Below are 18,002 nucleotides of genomic sequence, written 5' to 3' on the forward strand. Positions count from 1 at the left end.
TTCAGTTCAGGAGTTCATTTCTTTAGATATCACATATGTTATAACTTTTTTGCTTTTTCTCTTAATATTTAATAATTAACCTAAACCTTAAATTACAGTCCTCTTTTGAATCTTAATGATACAGCCCTATATTCAGCGTCAACGATGGTTACTGGATATGGACGATTGTATTAAAAGTGGCAACGATTTTAATTTGATAAATGAAACATTTCTTAGAATAGCTTAAGTTTTGCCATGTTCTCCATAACAACATATTTGTTTATTAATTCCGTGTAATAAAGTTGTATATATTTGCGTAAAATAATAAAAAAAAATTCAGGTAGGTACAATATTTAATTTAAAACTTTGGTTTTTTTTTATGGAAAAGGTATACAATACAACGGTATTGTAGCAATGAAACCGTAAATTATATTTCCATTTTTACAGAACATCTTTTTAAAAGCAGTGACAGTCGTAAAAATATTGAAGAACACAGATTATAAATTTTCTTAATATTTATACATTTCATGTGGTGTGTGTGTACTTTTTTTAAATCTGACTCGAAGGTAAATTAGCATTTGATCCTTTTTAAGTTATATTAAAATAATATTTAAATCAGCACGTAAACAAATATGCGAAACGTGTTTTATATTGTGTGAATGTTATATGTATGTCATCAATTTCAAAATATATCGGCATAGAAACCTTAACGTTACTCATATGCAGCCAAGTCGGCTTTCTAGTAATATATTTGTTTGTTACTTAAATAATGGTATACTCATATCAAGTTAAGAATAATATTATTCTACTAAAATAATAAAAAAAATATTGATCTTGAGTGAAATTATATGAATTATATTGTTTTAGAAAAGGAAATATCAAATAAGTAACGAAAAGGATTTAAGAGGCTGTAACCAAAATTTTCTATTTGGAAATGGGATTACTTCAATAACAATGATCGTACTTCTGCTGACTGTATTACAAAGGTAGAACAATGAACCTCTTTTAATCTAACTTTCTTTTCTTACCCGGGGAAAACGAAAGACCAGTCACACCCACGCAGTGAAAACAAGACGGTCCTTAATTAATTACAGAGCATTTATTTATTGTGACGAGTGATGTACGTTTATACAGATATCGTCTTACATCAGAGAGCAAATAATAAAATTATATTAAAATAAAAATTGAATGAATTAAAAATTAATAAAGTTTTTAATAATCTATAAATACTCACTTTATATTTTTTAAATTAACCCAAATGTATATGGAAGTCCGTAATGTTTTAAGTTAGAAACATAAAACTTTATTTTTGGGATACTGATTGAAAATGAGCAGATACGTATTATAAGATAAGCATTTCTGGATATACTACCCTAAAGTGTGAACCACACCAATGTGGTATACAAACATATCTTAAATTAATTGAATTTGAAAAAATTGTTAAGTTAATCTATAAATATATTTAACTTCCACGCAAACAAATCCGCTGGCGACAGCTATTCCTATATAAATTGAATGAACAAAACGGAAACAAGTATAATTGATATTTTATTAACATGTACCTACATAATTTTGTTTTTAATGGCACCTGTTATATTAAAAAGAACTATAATATATTTATAACAAGCAAAACCCTAACCTAAAAAAATCTGCGTAACGCGCTGTGTATTCTGATATAAATTTTATGTATAATAATTTAATAGATTTTTCACTACTGCTTACGATACGATACTATCCATTATCACTGTTTTCAGTGATAATGGACGTATATATACATATATTATTACTTAATTCAAATGCCTGGATAGATTTTGATGTTTGAGTTATGATTAGAATTCTTTTAACATCCCATGTACTTTTTATAAATTAACCCATTCATTTCAGGACTATCGTGTTTTCTTTTTCATATTTTAGGTAAAAAAATATTCTTTCAGTAAGTCCTTACAAACAAACATTTATTAGTGTAGATATACTTACAACAAATGAACATATACAAATAAGTTATTTTTAATTAAACGATTAAAGTACTATTTAAGTAATTTAAGATTTAATTCAACACAATTAAGTTGTTAATAATTATTTACGAAGAAATTAACCGTCTTTTAAAATTAATAAGGTTTTTTTTATATTCCACGGATTAGTATTGGCCTACGGTTTTTATTAACAGTTAGAGTTTCAGTTGTTATCTTAAGAATTACATTCATTCATTAGTTTATTATCAAATTTCATAAATATATGTGTGTGCTAAGTATAATGATACGTGTTCCAAACAATTAGCTTTAGCCGTCAACTAGGTTTATTTTAATTATTATGAAGTGCCCAAAATACATTAGAATTTTCAACAAAAGAGCTAGTATAAGGTAAATATCGCAATATTCACACATGATTGATGATGTTTTTCTTCTTTATTTATATGCAAAAAAGCTTTAAATGAAAGGCTTAAAATGTGGGTCATAAAGAGAAGGTCAAATTATAAAGATGACAACATAAAACTCCTATTTGGTTAGACCTTAAATTGAAATAAACCCGCAAATATTTGTTCCTTTGAGAGCCCTTGCAAAAATTGGTTGAGTTTCCTAATATTTTCTCTTCTGGAGGAAAATTCTATGTTCAAATATACCTTGAAATATATGTGTTATCTTAAAATTATTATGATTATTTTAAGATAACACGACTAAAAAATAAGTATTATTAAAATATATTCAATAGGAATAAACCTATTCTTAAGATCTTATACAGTAAAAACAGCTTAATATATCCATACAGTAACAAAGATATCAAATAAGACGATTATTTCCAACTTATAAGTTCGATAACCTTCTGGTTATTTATGCTTAAAATTCATCTCGTGCTCAGTGCTGAAGGAAAACATCGTAAGAAAGCCATGCACATGTGTTTGATGAAATTTTGCCAAATGCACCAACTTGCATTCGAACAGCGTCCTTCTTTTTCCAAAAAAATTTTCGGAAAAGAAGACTTTAGACAAACACAAGTATATTTACAGGTTGTTGTTTGACTTTTGAAAATTATCTTTGTTATACAAACTACAAATATATACTTTCGCTAGTCAATCCTAAAATAATATATACATAGGTACTTAGGACAATATATATTTGATCCACTTTCTCTATATTGTTGTTTATCTTAAGACACAACAGTAAGCCGATATTATTTTACATAAATCTTAAATTACTCAACTTTTGACATACCTTTTATCGAGAAATTGTTTATTTTCTCCTCGAGTTATTTTGAAAGTACTTTGCTTCTTTGTGTTGTCGCTATGTATGTTAATAGTTATGTGTTAATATTTTATTATTTAAATCACATCATTATAATTTACCTCAAGAATAAAATAACGAATTAATAACATGACGATATGAAGATTTGGACAACTCTATTTATTAATAGGTTGTCGTACCTTATAATATAATATATTCTAATAGTATTCATGGCAAGTCAAACGTTTTTCAAAAGCTATGAAGAATAATTTTAAATATAATTTTACATTATGAATATTAATAATATTAAAAGGTAATACAGTTTTGGATAAAGTATACACAATAATATAACAAAATCATGTCGATTCCATCATATTACTACTTTTGCTTTTAATTTAAATTAAGTCAATTTATTTTTATTACAAAAGCGGAGTGGCCCAGTGGTTAGAACGCGTGCATCTTAACCGATGATTTCGGGTTCAAACCCAGGCAGGCACCACTGAATTTTCATGTGCTTAATTTGTGTTTATAATTCATCTCGTGCTCGGCGGTGAAGGAAAACATGAGGAAACCTGCATGTGTGTAATTTCAACGAAATTCTGCCACATGTGTATTCCACCAACCCGCATTGGAGCAGCGTGGTGGAATATGCTCCATACCTTCTCCTCAACGGGAGAGGAGGCCTTAGCCCAGCAGTGGGAAATTTACAGGCTGATTATGTTATGTTTTATATTTTTATTACTATCAACTGATAGTTTGCTATAAAATATTTTGTAAAAGATACATTAAATGCGTATTGTGTATTTTTTTACTTTTTGCTCGCTTACAGTACATCAATTGTTACTTCGAAATGCGATCGATCACGCTGGACAAAGTTCGCTTTTCGCTACAAAGGTACTATTCTTGATTTATCTTTATTTTTTGTGTTTGGGTATTGTTAAATTTAAACTAATAATTAATAACGCAAATGTACGGAGTTACACATTTAAAGGAATAACATGACTATAATATTACTATTTTGTACTTAACAATACAACACAATTCGAAACAAAAGCATTTATCGGTTAACACTCTCAAAAAACTCTTGAGCCTCTTAAACGATGTAAGAGCGTCTCTTTTCTTGGCAAGAATATGCCTTTTACCTACAACAATGTTTGTAATATTAATCATATCATTTAGATACTTGTGTATAAAATATAAATATATTTATACTATTGTGACAAGCGTTAATTTCATGTTCTTGTCATTGGTAAAAACAATTATAACTTAATCGAAGAATTAAAGTTTGTTTTATAAGAAAATAAGATATATAGAGATAAAATGTCATCGCATTTACCACCCAGAGTAAGTACACTTAGTTTGTAGTATGAGGATGCTTTCTCGCTTGTCATTGACCGATGCGGCTGCACCGTGATCGTTATAGGAATGGACATTCCATCAATGCCTCTGCGCTCTAACGAGCTCAGCTTCTAGACGGTTAATTTTATTTTGGAAAAACTGCAGTAATTCGATACTGCGATGTGACTGAAAGACTGAAAGTTGGTTTCTAATCAAAACTTTTCCACGTAAAATAAAACGAGTAAACATTTTCCCTCGTTCTGCAGGACTTTTATTTTATTCTGGAGATTATATAACAAAACGTAATGATTAGTGTGATTAAAATAAGCAATAAAAACTGTTTTTTATTAGCTAATTTATGTCTCTCTGTGATAATTAATGTATCGTTGATTTACCCTTTAATATACATAGACTGAACAATAATATAATCGATATACTTACCAGGATAATTAAATATAACAGATTTATGTTACATCTCATTGGGTTATACATTTTCTATATCAACATTTAGCTATATACAAATTTGAATAAAAAATACAAAATATAAATTCTCTATGCGTTTTTTATGCGTTTCCTTAGAGTAACAAAATTTCTTGGAGTCGATGGTTTCACTCCCAAAATAAGCAATCATCTAAAAATATCACTAATATCATATGTACACACATAACAACAAATCACGAAAAAAGAATACATACTCAAATCAAATCAAATCAAAATATACTTTATTCAAGTAGGCTTTTACAAGCACTTTTGAATCGTCATTCAACAAACTATTTAAAGTAAAGCTACCACCGGTTCGGAATGTAGATTTTACTGAGATGAGCCGGCAAGAAACTCAGTAGTTACTCTTTTTCAATATCTAAAAATACAGTCATGTTAGTTAAATACAATTATATATGTATATTATTTCTCCTGCCTGGAAGTCAACAAGCATTAACTCCACGCTTTTTTATCATCAATATAATCTTGTATCGAATAATATGCCTTCTTTACCAATAGCGACAGTCATTGTTTTAATTTCTTTAAATTTACAGCTTAATGAATCTTTTGTGCCCAGCCTGGGCACAAAAGATTCATTCATAAATTTATAATATTAGCCATCTTCTGCAGAAGAATAAATAATGTCGACTGCAAGTAAAAAACCATACATCTTATTGGTCAACATACATTTTTTTTACCGCGAAGGCTGGAGTCAATTCACCATTCTATATGAAGGCCCCATTAAACCTAAGTTGATTCTTACTGATATCAAGGAATTTAGTTGTTTCCAAAACATCTAATGCGTTCCCATTAAAAGTTATTATCTGTTTTACACATCTTACGTTCGTATTCGTATTTTGTTTTCTTACCGTTTAACAATCGGTCATTAAAACTATACCAATATACTTTTTCAGAGAGAACATTGTTCACATCCTCATATATTGAAATAATTCGTTTTATTTTAAAATCTAAAGTAGCATAATCAGCAAGCAGTACTCGATCGTGCTCATTACCTAAAAGATATGGTAAGTCGTTTATATGAATGATTAAGATAGATGGCCTAAGAATAGATCCTTTAAATTTCCCATACTAACTGGTGCCTTGGGAGATCTCTTTCCATTGACATCAACCATCTGAATCCAATTAGGATAGAAACGAAATAGATAGATAGGTCAGATACGAAATCAGAAGATTGAGTGCAGTGCTTTATACGCCGTAGTGCCATAGCATCCTGACCAGCGTTTCATATAGTTAGTAGTTTAAAAATGTTTTTAATGAATTTAGTACCAGCATTAGTTGTCGAGCAACCTTTTGTAATGCACACAAGCACCACATTGTTTATTGTGTAGTAACTTATATGTGTCAAAATGAAATAAGAAGTATTTGATTTAGTATTGATTTTTTAATCATCTTGCTAAGGTTTGGCAGTACAAAGATGGGTCTATATTTTATGGAGTCTGAAGTAGTAACCGATTTAAAAATCAGGAATACATTAGCATGTTCCATAATCTGAGGGAACACGCTACTAAGAATACAAATACTTATATAGTAACAAAATAAGGTGCAATCACATCAATTATTGAATCGACCACTTTGACGGAGATCCGCCAAAACGCAGCCGTTTTATTAATATCTAATGATATAAATCAAGTTATTATAACCTTAACACTTACAGATATGCGAGTATGTAAAAATCACGATCGGATTAGAAATAAGTTTTCATCTCACTTCGACGTGACCCTGAATTGATAAGTATTTGGTATTCTGTAACAATATGTCAAATCGTGTGAAGTGAAAACTGTTAAGCGAGACCACAGTGCTACCACTCTTGTTGCCTTTTAAAAAAAACACCAATTGCACATTTCTAAATAACAGAGGATTTAAAAAATCAATGACGTTATATATTATGCAAAATATGTTATGAATAAATTATTTTATTAAGTACTAAATTCAAAACAAACATTACCTTCTTTAACATTATTTCACAGTTACGATTCAGCGACAGTAGGAGAGGACATGAGTGATTTAATACCTAATCGAAATTGGAATGTGAGTAAAGAAATTTTCAAATACGGTAGCAATATTCCGATCCGAAGTAATTGACTAATTGACAATAGATAGTTTAAAATCGGCAATGTTATTTTTGACTCTTCTATGTTTCGCAATTAATAATTGTCCACGTCATTTTAATTTTATCTGATACATAAAACACACTACTTTGAATAATTTAATCCTTTAATATACGAAACCATATTTTTTAATCTACCAGTAATTACTTACATAACCTTTATGTAGGAATTGTCAAAATTGAGATCAAGAGAAGTTATATGATGCAAGCCTAATTTCGCATAGCCTGCAGCAAATCGTTCTCTGAGAGTCATATCCATACATAATTTTACAGAATGTGTTTGTTATATTTTACTATTTACGGTTTACACTTCGATATTCGTGTCCAAAATGCAGAAAATATGCAATTAACTTATCGCATTGTTTAAACACTAATATGTTTTACTCATACCTTTAATACGGGTTAAAACAAAAGAAAATAATCCATAATGTAGTACTTACTACCCAGGCTCAGATATTTTGTATAAAATTCAAAATTTCTCATAATTAAAGTAATGTGTCTGGCTTAAACTGTTCTAATCTTAAATATTTCGTCTATTCCGCTTTGTTTATAAAAATAAACATAATCTCCTTTAGCGAAAACTTTAAATATAATTTGATAAAAGATTCTAGTGTTTGATTAATTGGAATGTTAATTTAACAAACCTGAAGAAAACATAATTATTAGAACAAGTTGTTTAAGAGTGATCAAGGGAAATATGCCTGCTAAATTTAAAACTAAACTGAAAAGTTTAAGGAAAGTAACCGCGTATACGTGCCCCAAGGCTGGACCTCCTCCGACCGTTAAGAAGAATAAATGCGCATACTATGGTTTGACTTTGTTAATATGTTTACCCTAATTCAGAATACCGTTCATATGATCGTAACATTCATATATTTACCATGCTTAAGCAGCAGTCTTTTTTTTATACAGTAGGAACAGAATACGAAGAGAAAGGAAAAAATAACATTACCATTAAAACATATATATAAACATCGCAATAAATGAAATCCGATATATATGTACTACATTTAAAATACAAGTGTATTAGTAAAAACATTTGATTGCATATATTGATAGGATTTTTTTATTGAAACATTTAGATAGGATTTATAACGTATTCACTTTTGGTTAGTAGTAGCTTTCTGACCCATAAGCCAATATAATCTTCTGAATGAAGACTATTATTCTACTATCCGTCAGAAAAACGAACCGTTTCTAAAAGATATCAAATGGTTATGAGTTAACCAATCCTGCTACAATTTTAAAAATAATATTATACTATTAAAATTTTAAAAATTTATATATAATATTAAATTTTTAATGTACAGAGCATTGAATATCTTAATTTTAAAAAAGAATACGTACACAAGCATTTACATAACCAAATGTCCTGTATATTGAACGAGCAGATTCTTGGCATAAAGGCTGCTGTTAGTGAGCCAAACGGTCGAATCTTGGCAATGATATGTTGTCAGTCGTTTGTTGACCTATATTTTTAATTTTTAATACAGAATTAAGATCTGTAAACGTTACATTACTTCTAATTAAGACTGATTAATATTAAAAATTAAATTAACTCTTTATGTTTGATGACCTCCGTGGTCGGGTACTGTGTACACCGGTTTTCATGGGTACGCCACTCCGAGGTCCCGGGTTCGATTCCCGGCCGAGCCGATGTAGAAAAAGTTCATTAGTTTTCTATGTTGTCTTGGATCTGGGTGTATGTGGTACCGTCGTTTCTTCTAATTTTCCATAACACAAGTGCTTTAGCTACTTACATTGGGATCAGAGTAATGTATGTGATATTGTCCAATATTTATTTATTCTACGCGAGCGAAGCCGCCGGTAACAGCTAGTAATATATATATAATATATATGTCAGCTTGTAATCTCATCACAAATAAACTACTGAACCGATCGTATTGAAATTTGACAAATTATTAATCTGGAGTCTACAGAAAATGGGGCATAGGTATATGAATTACGGAATTCACAGGTGAAATATTTTTTTATGCGGATGTAATTGCGGGGAATAGTACTTTTATATTTATTCACATTTTATTTATGTTAATATTGCATGAATTTCTATAATAGACTGGCCGTATTGTAAATGTAAAATGAATGTTGCCACTAAATTTAAATTCAGTTAAAAAATTTAATGGTTTGAGTCCATAATCTCCAAAATCTTAATATCTATTTGTATTTTATTTGTTAAGTTTTTACCAAACATCTCATAAGAACTATTCAACTGTTTTAAGCTTCGTACCTAAAAGCTTTGTTATATAAATATAATACATTTTGATAATAAATTACACTGGTTCAAATTGTAAAAGTTAACAACCATGTGACTTTACATATCTAAGCGCAGTCAATTCATTTCGTAGAATAATCACGACATCGTTACAGTAGGCCATAGATTAAAACAGAGTGTTTAAAAATTTAAAGTGGATTTCCTGGCGACATACATCGCAAGACTTCCTGATAAACATCCCCGGGCGTCAAGACGCCGCGCACCTTCTTGTTTATGTTCCGAGCGACGCCGTGATGTATTGCACTGGGGTTAACAGTGCAAAGCAAATTCTTTAACAGAAATAAAGTGGCCAAGCGTAGCAACTAAACAAATACTTATTATCAATCTTACGCTACTGGTTACCGCGATAAATAATGTGAAGTTTAGAATAATTCCACGATTTCTACAAGCTTTCATTTAATCAGATTTAAATAAAATAATTGTACACAATCACAATTCGCAATTCACAGTTTGTACAATCATTGTACAATTCACAGCTTGCTGTTCTTGTAATAATTGAATATTAAATTAATGGATAAATAAATTAAGATAATATTACCCAATTAGATAATAGTCTTACGTTTAAAAATATTTCATATTTTGTTTTGAACTGATGTAACAGAATATTTATCTTGACATTATTTTTCAATACGTTTTTTGAGTGAGGCGTTTAAAATATATATAAATTATACGTTTAGTTATACTATATATTAAGTTGTGAAACGTTTTCTTCGTGTCTTTTAATCGTTCTCGTTGTTTTTAGTTCTATAGAATATTCATATTACACACATATTCCACTTTGTAGTAGTTTTTCTAGCCCGCCTGATAGGTACCACCCAATCATCAGATATTCTACCGCCAAACAGCAATACTTAGTGCCTATGATTGTGTTCCAGTTTAATGGGTTTGTAAATCAATGTAACTACAGGCACAAGTGACAAAACATCTTAATTCCCAAGATTGCGTGCATTGGCGGTGTAAGAAATTGTTAATATAGAAGGTAGAAATAATAATTTAGGATTATTGTGACTTTTTTTAATAAAAACTTCCAAATGTTTTATTAACGGAGAAGTATAGACAAAGTTATAACGCCAAATTATGAATACATCCTTCTTGTGGGGAAATAGTATATTCACTGATTATCATAAAGGATATAACATTATAAGCGACCATTCATTAAAACATTTAAAATAAATGAGTGTATTGCCGCTTATTGGCGGTCAAATCTCCATTCCAAATCAGCGATAACTTTAAATTTAATTGAATCCTTTAAAATTATTATTCAAAAAGTGCTAGTTGCAAGAGCCTATTTGATTAAAGTATATTTTGGATTAATTTGAATCGACTAAAAATCCTTTTTTTCAAAATTATTTTATACAGAACGAATAGGATACACAATACGGGTTCATTTTGCATTTATATTATATTCAGAATTTATACTTTGCATCAGACCAAAACGAAAGTGGTGGAATTATCGTCTTTTCCGGTAAAGGGGAAGCACCCCTTTAAATATCACAGGAAAATAAAAATATTATTATCGTAACCATAGCAAAAACAGTAAGTTGGATGCCTTCCAAAAAAGGGCGACCAACAGTACAACACATCTTCGTAGTTGATAATAAACAAACGATATTAAGGCAAACCGCAATTAATAATTAATATTTAAAATGATATACTTTTTAATAAGATTATTTATTTAAAATAATGTAATAAGATAATTTACTGTTGTAATAATAAAAAGCTATGAAAATATTTAACATTCAAACATCGATATCCTAGTCTTGGTACCCAGAATGAAATCTTACCAACAAGGACGCTATTTTTTTCTAAAATAAATTGTAATGCACTTGTTAGATTTATTTATAGTGACTTAATACATTATGTTAGAATATTTTAAGAATAATTTCTATTTCTTTATAATATTTTAAGGTTATAAGACAATAAAAGATTATATGAAGCATAAATATTTATTTAACCATTATAATAGCTATAATAATCATAATATTGTTATTATTAATATTTACATTAATCCCCAATTTGTATCTAGATAATTGCAAAAAAACAATTAATATATTATCAATAATTTAACAGACAATAATAATCATACTTTATCACAAAATTATATCATACCTTAAATGTAACACCCCATAAAAAAGTGTTCTATACGGAATTTCCTTTACTTTATACAATACAAATCACATGATTCATAATAATGAACAGAAGTGTCAAAGTACCGCCTTATTTAATATCAATGTTATCAATACAATTCAAACATAATTTCAATCTAATTATTATTATTAAAGAATTGATTAAAACATACAAACTATAAATAATATAAGTGTTTTTTGTAATCATGTAATTTTTCAATAATTGTTATTATATATATAAATATTCATAAATAAAATGTGAATAATCTGTCACACTCGTAGTAAATCTATTTTCGTTCTCGTGTATTTGCAACACTTATCTCCGTTATTAATATACCATTCAGACTAAACTTGTATATTTTCTTCTGATTTTACGTAAACATGAAATATTTTAACGATGTTTGAAAATTTACTTAGTGGTTACATGCAAAGGCACAATTTTATTAAATTAATACGTCGTAATTTCCTTAATTAAGCCCTAGGTAGCGTATGAAGTAATTTAAAAACTAAGAAATCTGCAAGAGCTTTAATTAAAGTTGATCAAAGAGTCTCGCAAACTTAGGGTGGCATTACTGTTGACTTGATTTGATTCTTAAAGATTTCAGCTGTATAAAAAATTTATGACATTATTATACCTCACGATTTGATATGGTAAAAGTATAATATTTTTTTCTTATATTATTTATGTTATATATAGAAGGTATTTCCCCAAAAGCAATGTAGTCGACATAGATTTATAATGTTTATAAATCTTTGGCGATAAATAAATAATAATCTATAAATAAATAAATCATGGTAAATAATATATTTTAGAAAATTCTAGACAACACTGTTAGTAATTTAGAGCATTTCGTAATGATCAGAAACCAACAAAATAACGACACATGTTAGTACGTTCAAACTACATCAATAAAAGATTTATATAATAAATAACCCGTTTTATCTAGCCACTATGCTTACACAAATTAAATGGTCCTTAATATATTCAAGGAATCGGAACAGAGATAAATCAATTAACAAAATTAATTCAGTCAAACACTTATCTCAACTGCAAAAAGATTTATTAAGCTTTATTTTTATCTTATAAGTATTTTCACAATGTATAACCAAGTTTATTAACAGCGTTTGATCCGATACCAGCAGTAAATAAATTTTATACTTAAAATAAGCTATATAAACGCAAAAGGTAACAAACAGTAAGTAATGTTATAAATCATAACCAATAACAAGGAAATTAATTTGTATTACTTTGGCTGGCGCTTTTGAATTAGGGATGCAAGTAAATAAAATAAGTTGTTTATAATGTACTTGTACGAATTGAAGGTACTGCTCGTTAATTTTTCTCGTCTTTGATGTATTTTATTACACTTGGTCCGTAACTTTTCAATGGCGATTGAACTGTTATCTATACACAATCCCAATTCGATTACAGCCTAGACTGTGCCTGCATTTCGATTTTATGGTCTTCGGGTCCAAGAAGGCTATTCTTCGCTCATATGGTAGCTGAAGGCACAAAGAGATGAAAAATATTCAGCATCGTATAGCTGCAGAGAAGCGTAGCCCTCGACTACGCCAAGGATGCACCAAAAGTTGGTGTACAAAAGTCCTATAAAAATAACTAAAATCTCCACTCTAGTAAAATTTTCTGAATTAAGCCATCCAAATATTACACCAATTACCATTCATTCATATTCACAAAATAAGGAATTAGCTTTATCTGTGGATTTGACTGAAGTGTCTGTCACTGCCAATGTCAAAGTCAATAAGAGTTTGTTATTGTTGTGATGGACTATAAAAAATACCGATATACAAATTTCCATTGTGACTTCTCCATCTATTTCCTACATTACACTGACGAAATATATTGAGCTTGGTTAACAAGAATAAAATACAATTGATCATACAATTGAATTGATACCTATTTTCATTTGCATCACAAACCAGAGTTACGAACCAAAATAAAATATTTAACTTTTTATACAAAGTAAATGGTTTTAATTGCTTAAAAAATGGATATTGGTTTCAAATGCTGTTGTGACATTCAATACTTTAATAATTTAAACAAAGTTACAAATACAGAACAAGAAATTTTATCTATATTAAAAACAGTATATGAAAGGTGTAAGGCAGAAAGAGATAATAACTGTTTACTAGTACCGTTACAAGATTACCATGAAAGAGTGTCAAATTATACAGCATACCCTAAAACGTTTATATACACTATGTTAGAAGAAAATCAGTATCAAGAAGAAGCATTAGATATCTACGATCACATTTTATTCATGGAATGCATTAATTTCATGTATTCCCAAAATAATCTACTAACATTCAACAGGCTGTATGAAGAGTGTGTTAAATTCCAAAGTATTCTATCAGAAAACTATAAATTAAAACATATATCTGATTTGACCATTTTTATAAAAAAGTTACATGAATGGGGCTATGTTCATAGAAAACTAACAAATGGTTCAGTTATATTAATGGAAAATCCTAAGACTAAATTCGCTAGATTCAATTACTTAAATAAAATTAGAGATTATAGGGCAAAAGGGAGACAAATTTATTATTTAGATGAGAGACAAATTCTTAAAGATGCTATTAAGAAGTATAAATACAATTCTGATGAAAACATTCAAGTACATGATGGGTTTCTTTATTTTCACATTCTTACAAGAAATGGTTATGAAAATGGATTATTTACTTGTCAAGATCCCGATATGACATTTTCTGATATCTTTAAGAAATGGATGATTGACATTGTACTGTACAGCATAAAGCCTATGAGTGTTATTGTAATGGAAAATAATGTCCTCCACGGCTTATTACCTAATAAATCTATCACAAGATACCATACTAAGAATCAAATGCTGCAATGGTTAAGAGAAAACAACATACCATGTAACATTAGTATGCCTAAACCTATACTATATGATTTAATAGAAAAATGTACTTTTAATAATATAAATTATGAAATTGATTGTGTATTTAAATCTTGCGGTCATGATATTCTTCGTTTGCCAAATACCTTTACTTCTCTTACACCAACTACATATTTTTGGAACTACTTGTGTAAGAACTTTAAAATACCTGAGGATAGTACAGCTGAGACTGTAAAACATTTACTATCACTCAAAATAAAGGATATTGATACAACGGCATGGCCATCTTTTATTGCTGAAGTAGTACAAATGGAGAATGATATATATGAAATTGATGCACTTGCAGAAAACTTACTGGAAGAATATGAATTAGATAGTAGGACTCTGTATGAGTGAAATAATATGAATCTCACAATCACAAATTACAAATTTTTAATTTTATACATGAAAATTTGTTACAATGTGTCATAAATTTATGAAAAAGCTCTTTATGTTTTTTTTGTTTGGCTTTGTTAATGATAACTAAAAAAATAATAATAATACACAATAATTCCATATTCTACTATTTATGTAAGAGACTATTTCATATATAATAATATTTCATTCAAGATCATCAATAAAAAAATAATAATAAAAGGTTGATTATGGGTGAATTTTATTTTTTTCACACGTGTTAAATATTACTATTTTCTATATCTCAGATTTATTTTAAAAGTTTTGAGATGTGTCGCGCTAGGCACATCATTGGCCTCACTGTATGTTTGACCACAAATCAGTTACACTCGGATGGGGCACGCTTACGCCGTTATGATTGAGAACCAATTCCATGCATATCTGCCGGAACCCACAGATTTAGAAGCTTAGTTTTGCGGCTGACGTTTGACATTATGTAAGATCGAACGGGCATCCCTTATACGGCCATCGATCGCATTGTATAGGACTGCATACTTCCGTCCTCGATCTCATGGGATTAGACAGACGTGATTCTCTATCTGGGCATATCACATTCTCACATTTTAACACTTTGTTAAAATGTGAAAATGAAAAGTAAGTTACAAATGCGATTTACATATTATACCTAACTTACATGATTGTAGATCACAGCTTCCTATCGACCATAAGTTAAGTCATTCAATTTGAATGAAAGTCGGTAATCGAAGAGGCCGGTTCGGCCATTATTGTGGCTAAATTGCCGGTTCGGCCATTGTTGTGGCAATTGGTGGCTAACCTAATAAATACATACGCTTAACTTTATATGGAGAAATTGTAGATTTTTAATAAAATTTTATGAGACTTAATCTAATAAGCCGAAATCATCATGATCACTCGTATTGTTTTGTAAAAAACTTTGTTTTCAAAAACGATCAACTATGTTTGCACAAACGTGATAAATTACGATTCCTTACAGTACGGTTTACCTACAATAAACAAACATGAAATATCGTCTGTTTTATTTCATGTTAACCTTCACAAAAAGAGGACATTCTCAACTCGTCGGAATATTTTTTATGCATGTCAAGCGATAATTGGATTCCGTGATGTCCGATTTTTTTATTAGAGAAGGGATTGATCCCATATTAAATACATCTTCTGTCGCGTTTTTTTTTTTATTTATTTTAGTTGTAGCTTTTCGCACGATTTATTCCTCTAACGTATACCTACGTATCGTAATTTAGTTCACCATAATAATAACAAAAGTAAGACATTAGACAAAAACGATGTTCCCATTCATTTTTCTTGGCGAGCAAGTAAGTAAATCCCAGTGTTCAGAATCTCTTGGCCTCACTCGTTATATTGCAATTTCTAAATCTACAGATCTTGTAAGATTTACGTGTTGCCTTACCAACGTGAATCTAAAATAAAATTTAACGTAACACAGGTTACTTTAATAGTGAATATTGTTTCTATTTTATTAGGAAGATACTTGCAATGTTTTTGTTTAACGTTAGCTGTAAAACTTGAACCATAAAAAAATATTACCATTGATTAAAATCAAGGCATAACGCAGCCCATAAAAATTATTAATGGACCACATCGTTACTTCATGTGCATTTAAAACAAAATATATTTTAACCAAAAACATAGTGTGCTTTTTTTTAGAAATAATAATGAAGATAGCTGGTTTTGCGGTACCTATTTCGTTTTTGGATATAGTAATTAAAATAAAATTGATTTGATGTTTTACAAAATGTTAATGTTTTGTCAATTCGTAGGTGTTTATAATATGGTCGGTCGTTGCAGTTGATGAGGTCGCAGCACAAAAAGTTTGTACGTGTAATAACAATGTTAAAAAAATAGAAATAAAGATTATTATAGTCGACCTTATTTTATGTCTTGTAATATTCAAATTTTCATTCTTCCAGTGATGGAATCAAATGGAACTCCCCTGTTACAAATATCAAATTTTGAAGGTAGGTTTATCTAAAATTTAAATGCAGTGCTCAAACAAGAGCAGATTAACCGCTTTTAGCATCGATTTGGTAAGTTTTCGTTACGAAGTCTCATTCGTAGATTCGTCTCTTTTTAGTGTATGTGATAATAGAGTGAATTGCTATTTTTTGTACACGCATAGCGAACAGAAAAAGGTTAGGTGTCTATTCAAATAATGTTAAGGCTTTTGTTGTGTATGTTTTGGTTCCGTGTGTATTTACTCGTTGTTTCTGCCTTTTTGCCTCTTTTCAAACACGAATACATTTTTAGGTACCCTCTATATACACAAAAACTTAGTGACCTACTTTACACCAGAAAGAGTAAAATTAGCTTGATTGTTTTTTCGGATTAACGTAAAAACTATCAATTACGTAAAAGCATATATACTTATTATAAAGACAAAAAAGTCGTTCCAAGCGCCTGTACCTACCGTAAAAAAATGCCCGATGCGCGTAAACTTTTTTTCTCTCTTAATAAAGTTTACAGCAAAGTGATGATTGTGATTGCATAATACAGTATTATCACAGAAAACACACTTTATCATTTTAAAATTTACAAATTGGACCATTATTTTAAAATATATTATACGAAGTTTGAAAAAATAAGACAAGAGCGACAAACGCCCTAGGACGATTGTTACATCATCGAATACCATAATTATGTTAACACCAAACTATGTAGATCCGCTTACAACGGTCCACAGTCCACTCTGCAGCGACCCCGGTAGGCATTCGGTAAAGTTTCAGCGCAAGTGCCCTCGAAATGGTTCTTGAAGGATTGTAGCAAAAAAAAATAGAGATGGTTAGAAAAACTAATAAAATATAATCGTGAAGAAAGACAATAAATAAGAATTACCGCATAATGTTATGAAAGTTAATAATAGTAGATATTAGTTAAAAGAAGAAAATTAAATAAATAATAATAATATTAAATAAAACACCCCTTATTTTATATCTACAAACAAAAAGATGAAGTGAATGGAAGAAATGTTGAAAATTAACTTTGAATTTTCTTTATCTGATATTTTTTGTCATATTAAACTTTCTGGTAAAGACTTGTTCGCAACTTATCTTAGATTCTCTAGGTTTGTTATTAGTCTGAGCTTGTTACAACATATATTTGTAAATTCTT

The 18,002-nt window shown here is 29.3% G+C and overlaps 1 protein-coding gene across 1 annotated transcript; it reads left to right on the forward strand.

Annotated features, from left to right (window-relative positions):
• Positions 1-13,351: 13,351 nt before the first annotated feature.
• LOC113393089 (uncharacterized) lies at positions 13,352-14,872 on the forward strand. The gene has a single exon (XM_026629787.2). It carries the CDS (start codon positions 13,572-13,574, stop codon positions 14,835-14,837), a length of 1,266 nt encoding a protein of 421 aa, XP_026485572.2. The 5' UTR covers positions 13,352-13,571; the 3' UTR covers positions 14,838-14,872.
• The last annotated feature ends 3,130 nt before the right edge of the window (positions 14,873-18,002 follow it).

Source organism: Vanessa tameamea, chromosome 12, assembly GCF_037043105.1.
Source record: "Vanessa tameamea isolate UH-Manoa-2023 chromosome 12, ilVanTame1 primary haplotype, whole genome shotgun sequence".
Taxonomy (NCBI): Eukaryota; Metazoa; Arthropoda; class Insecta; order Lepidoptera; family Nymphalidae; genus Vanessa; species Vanessa tameamea.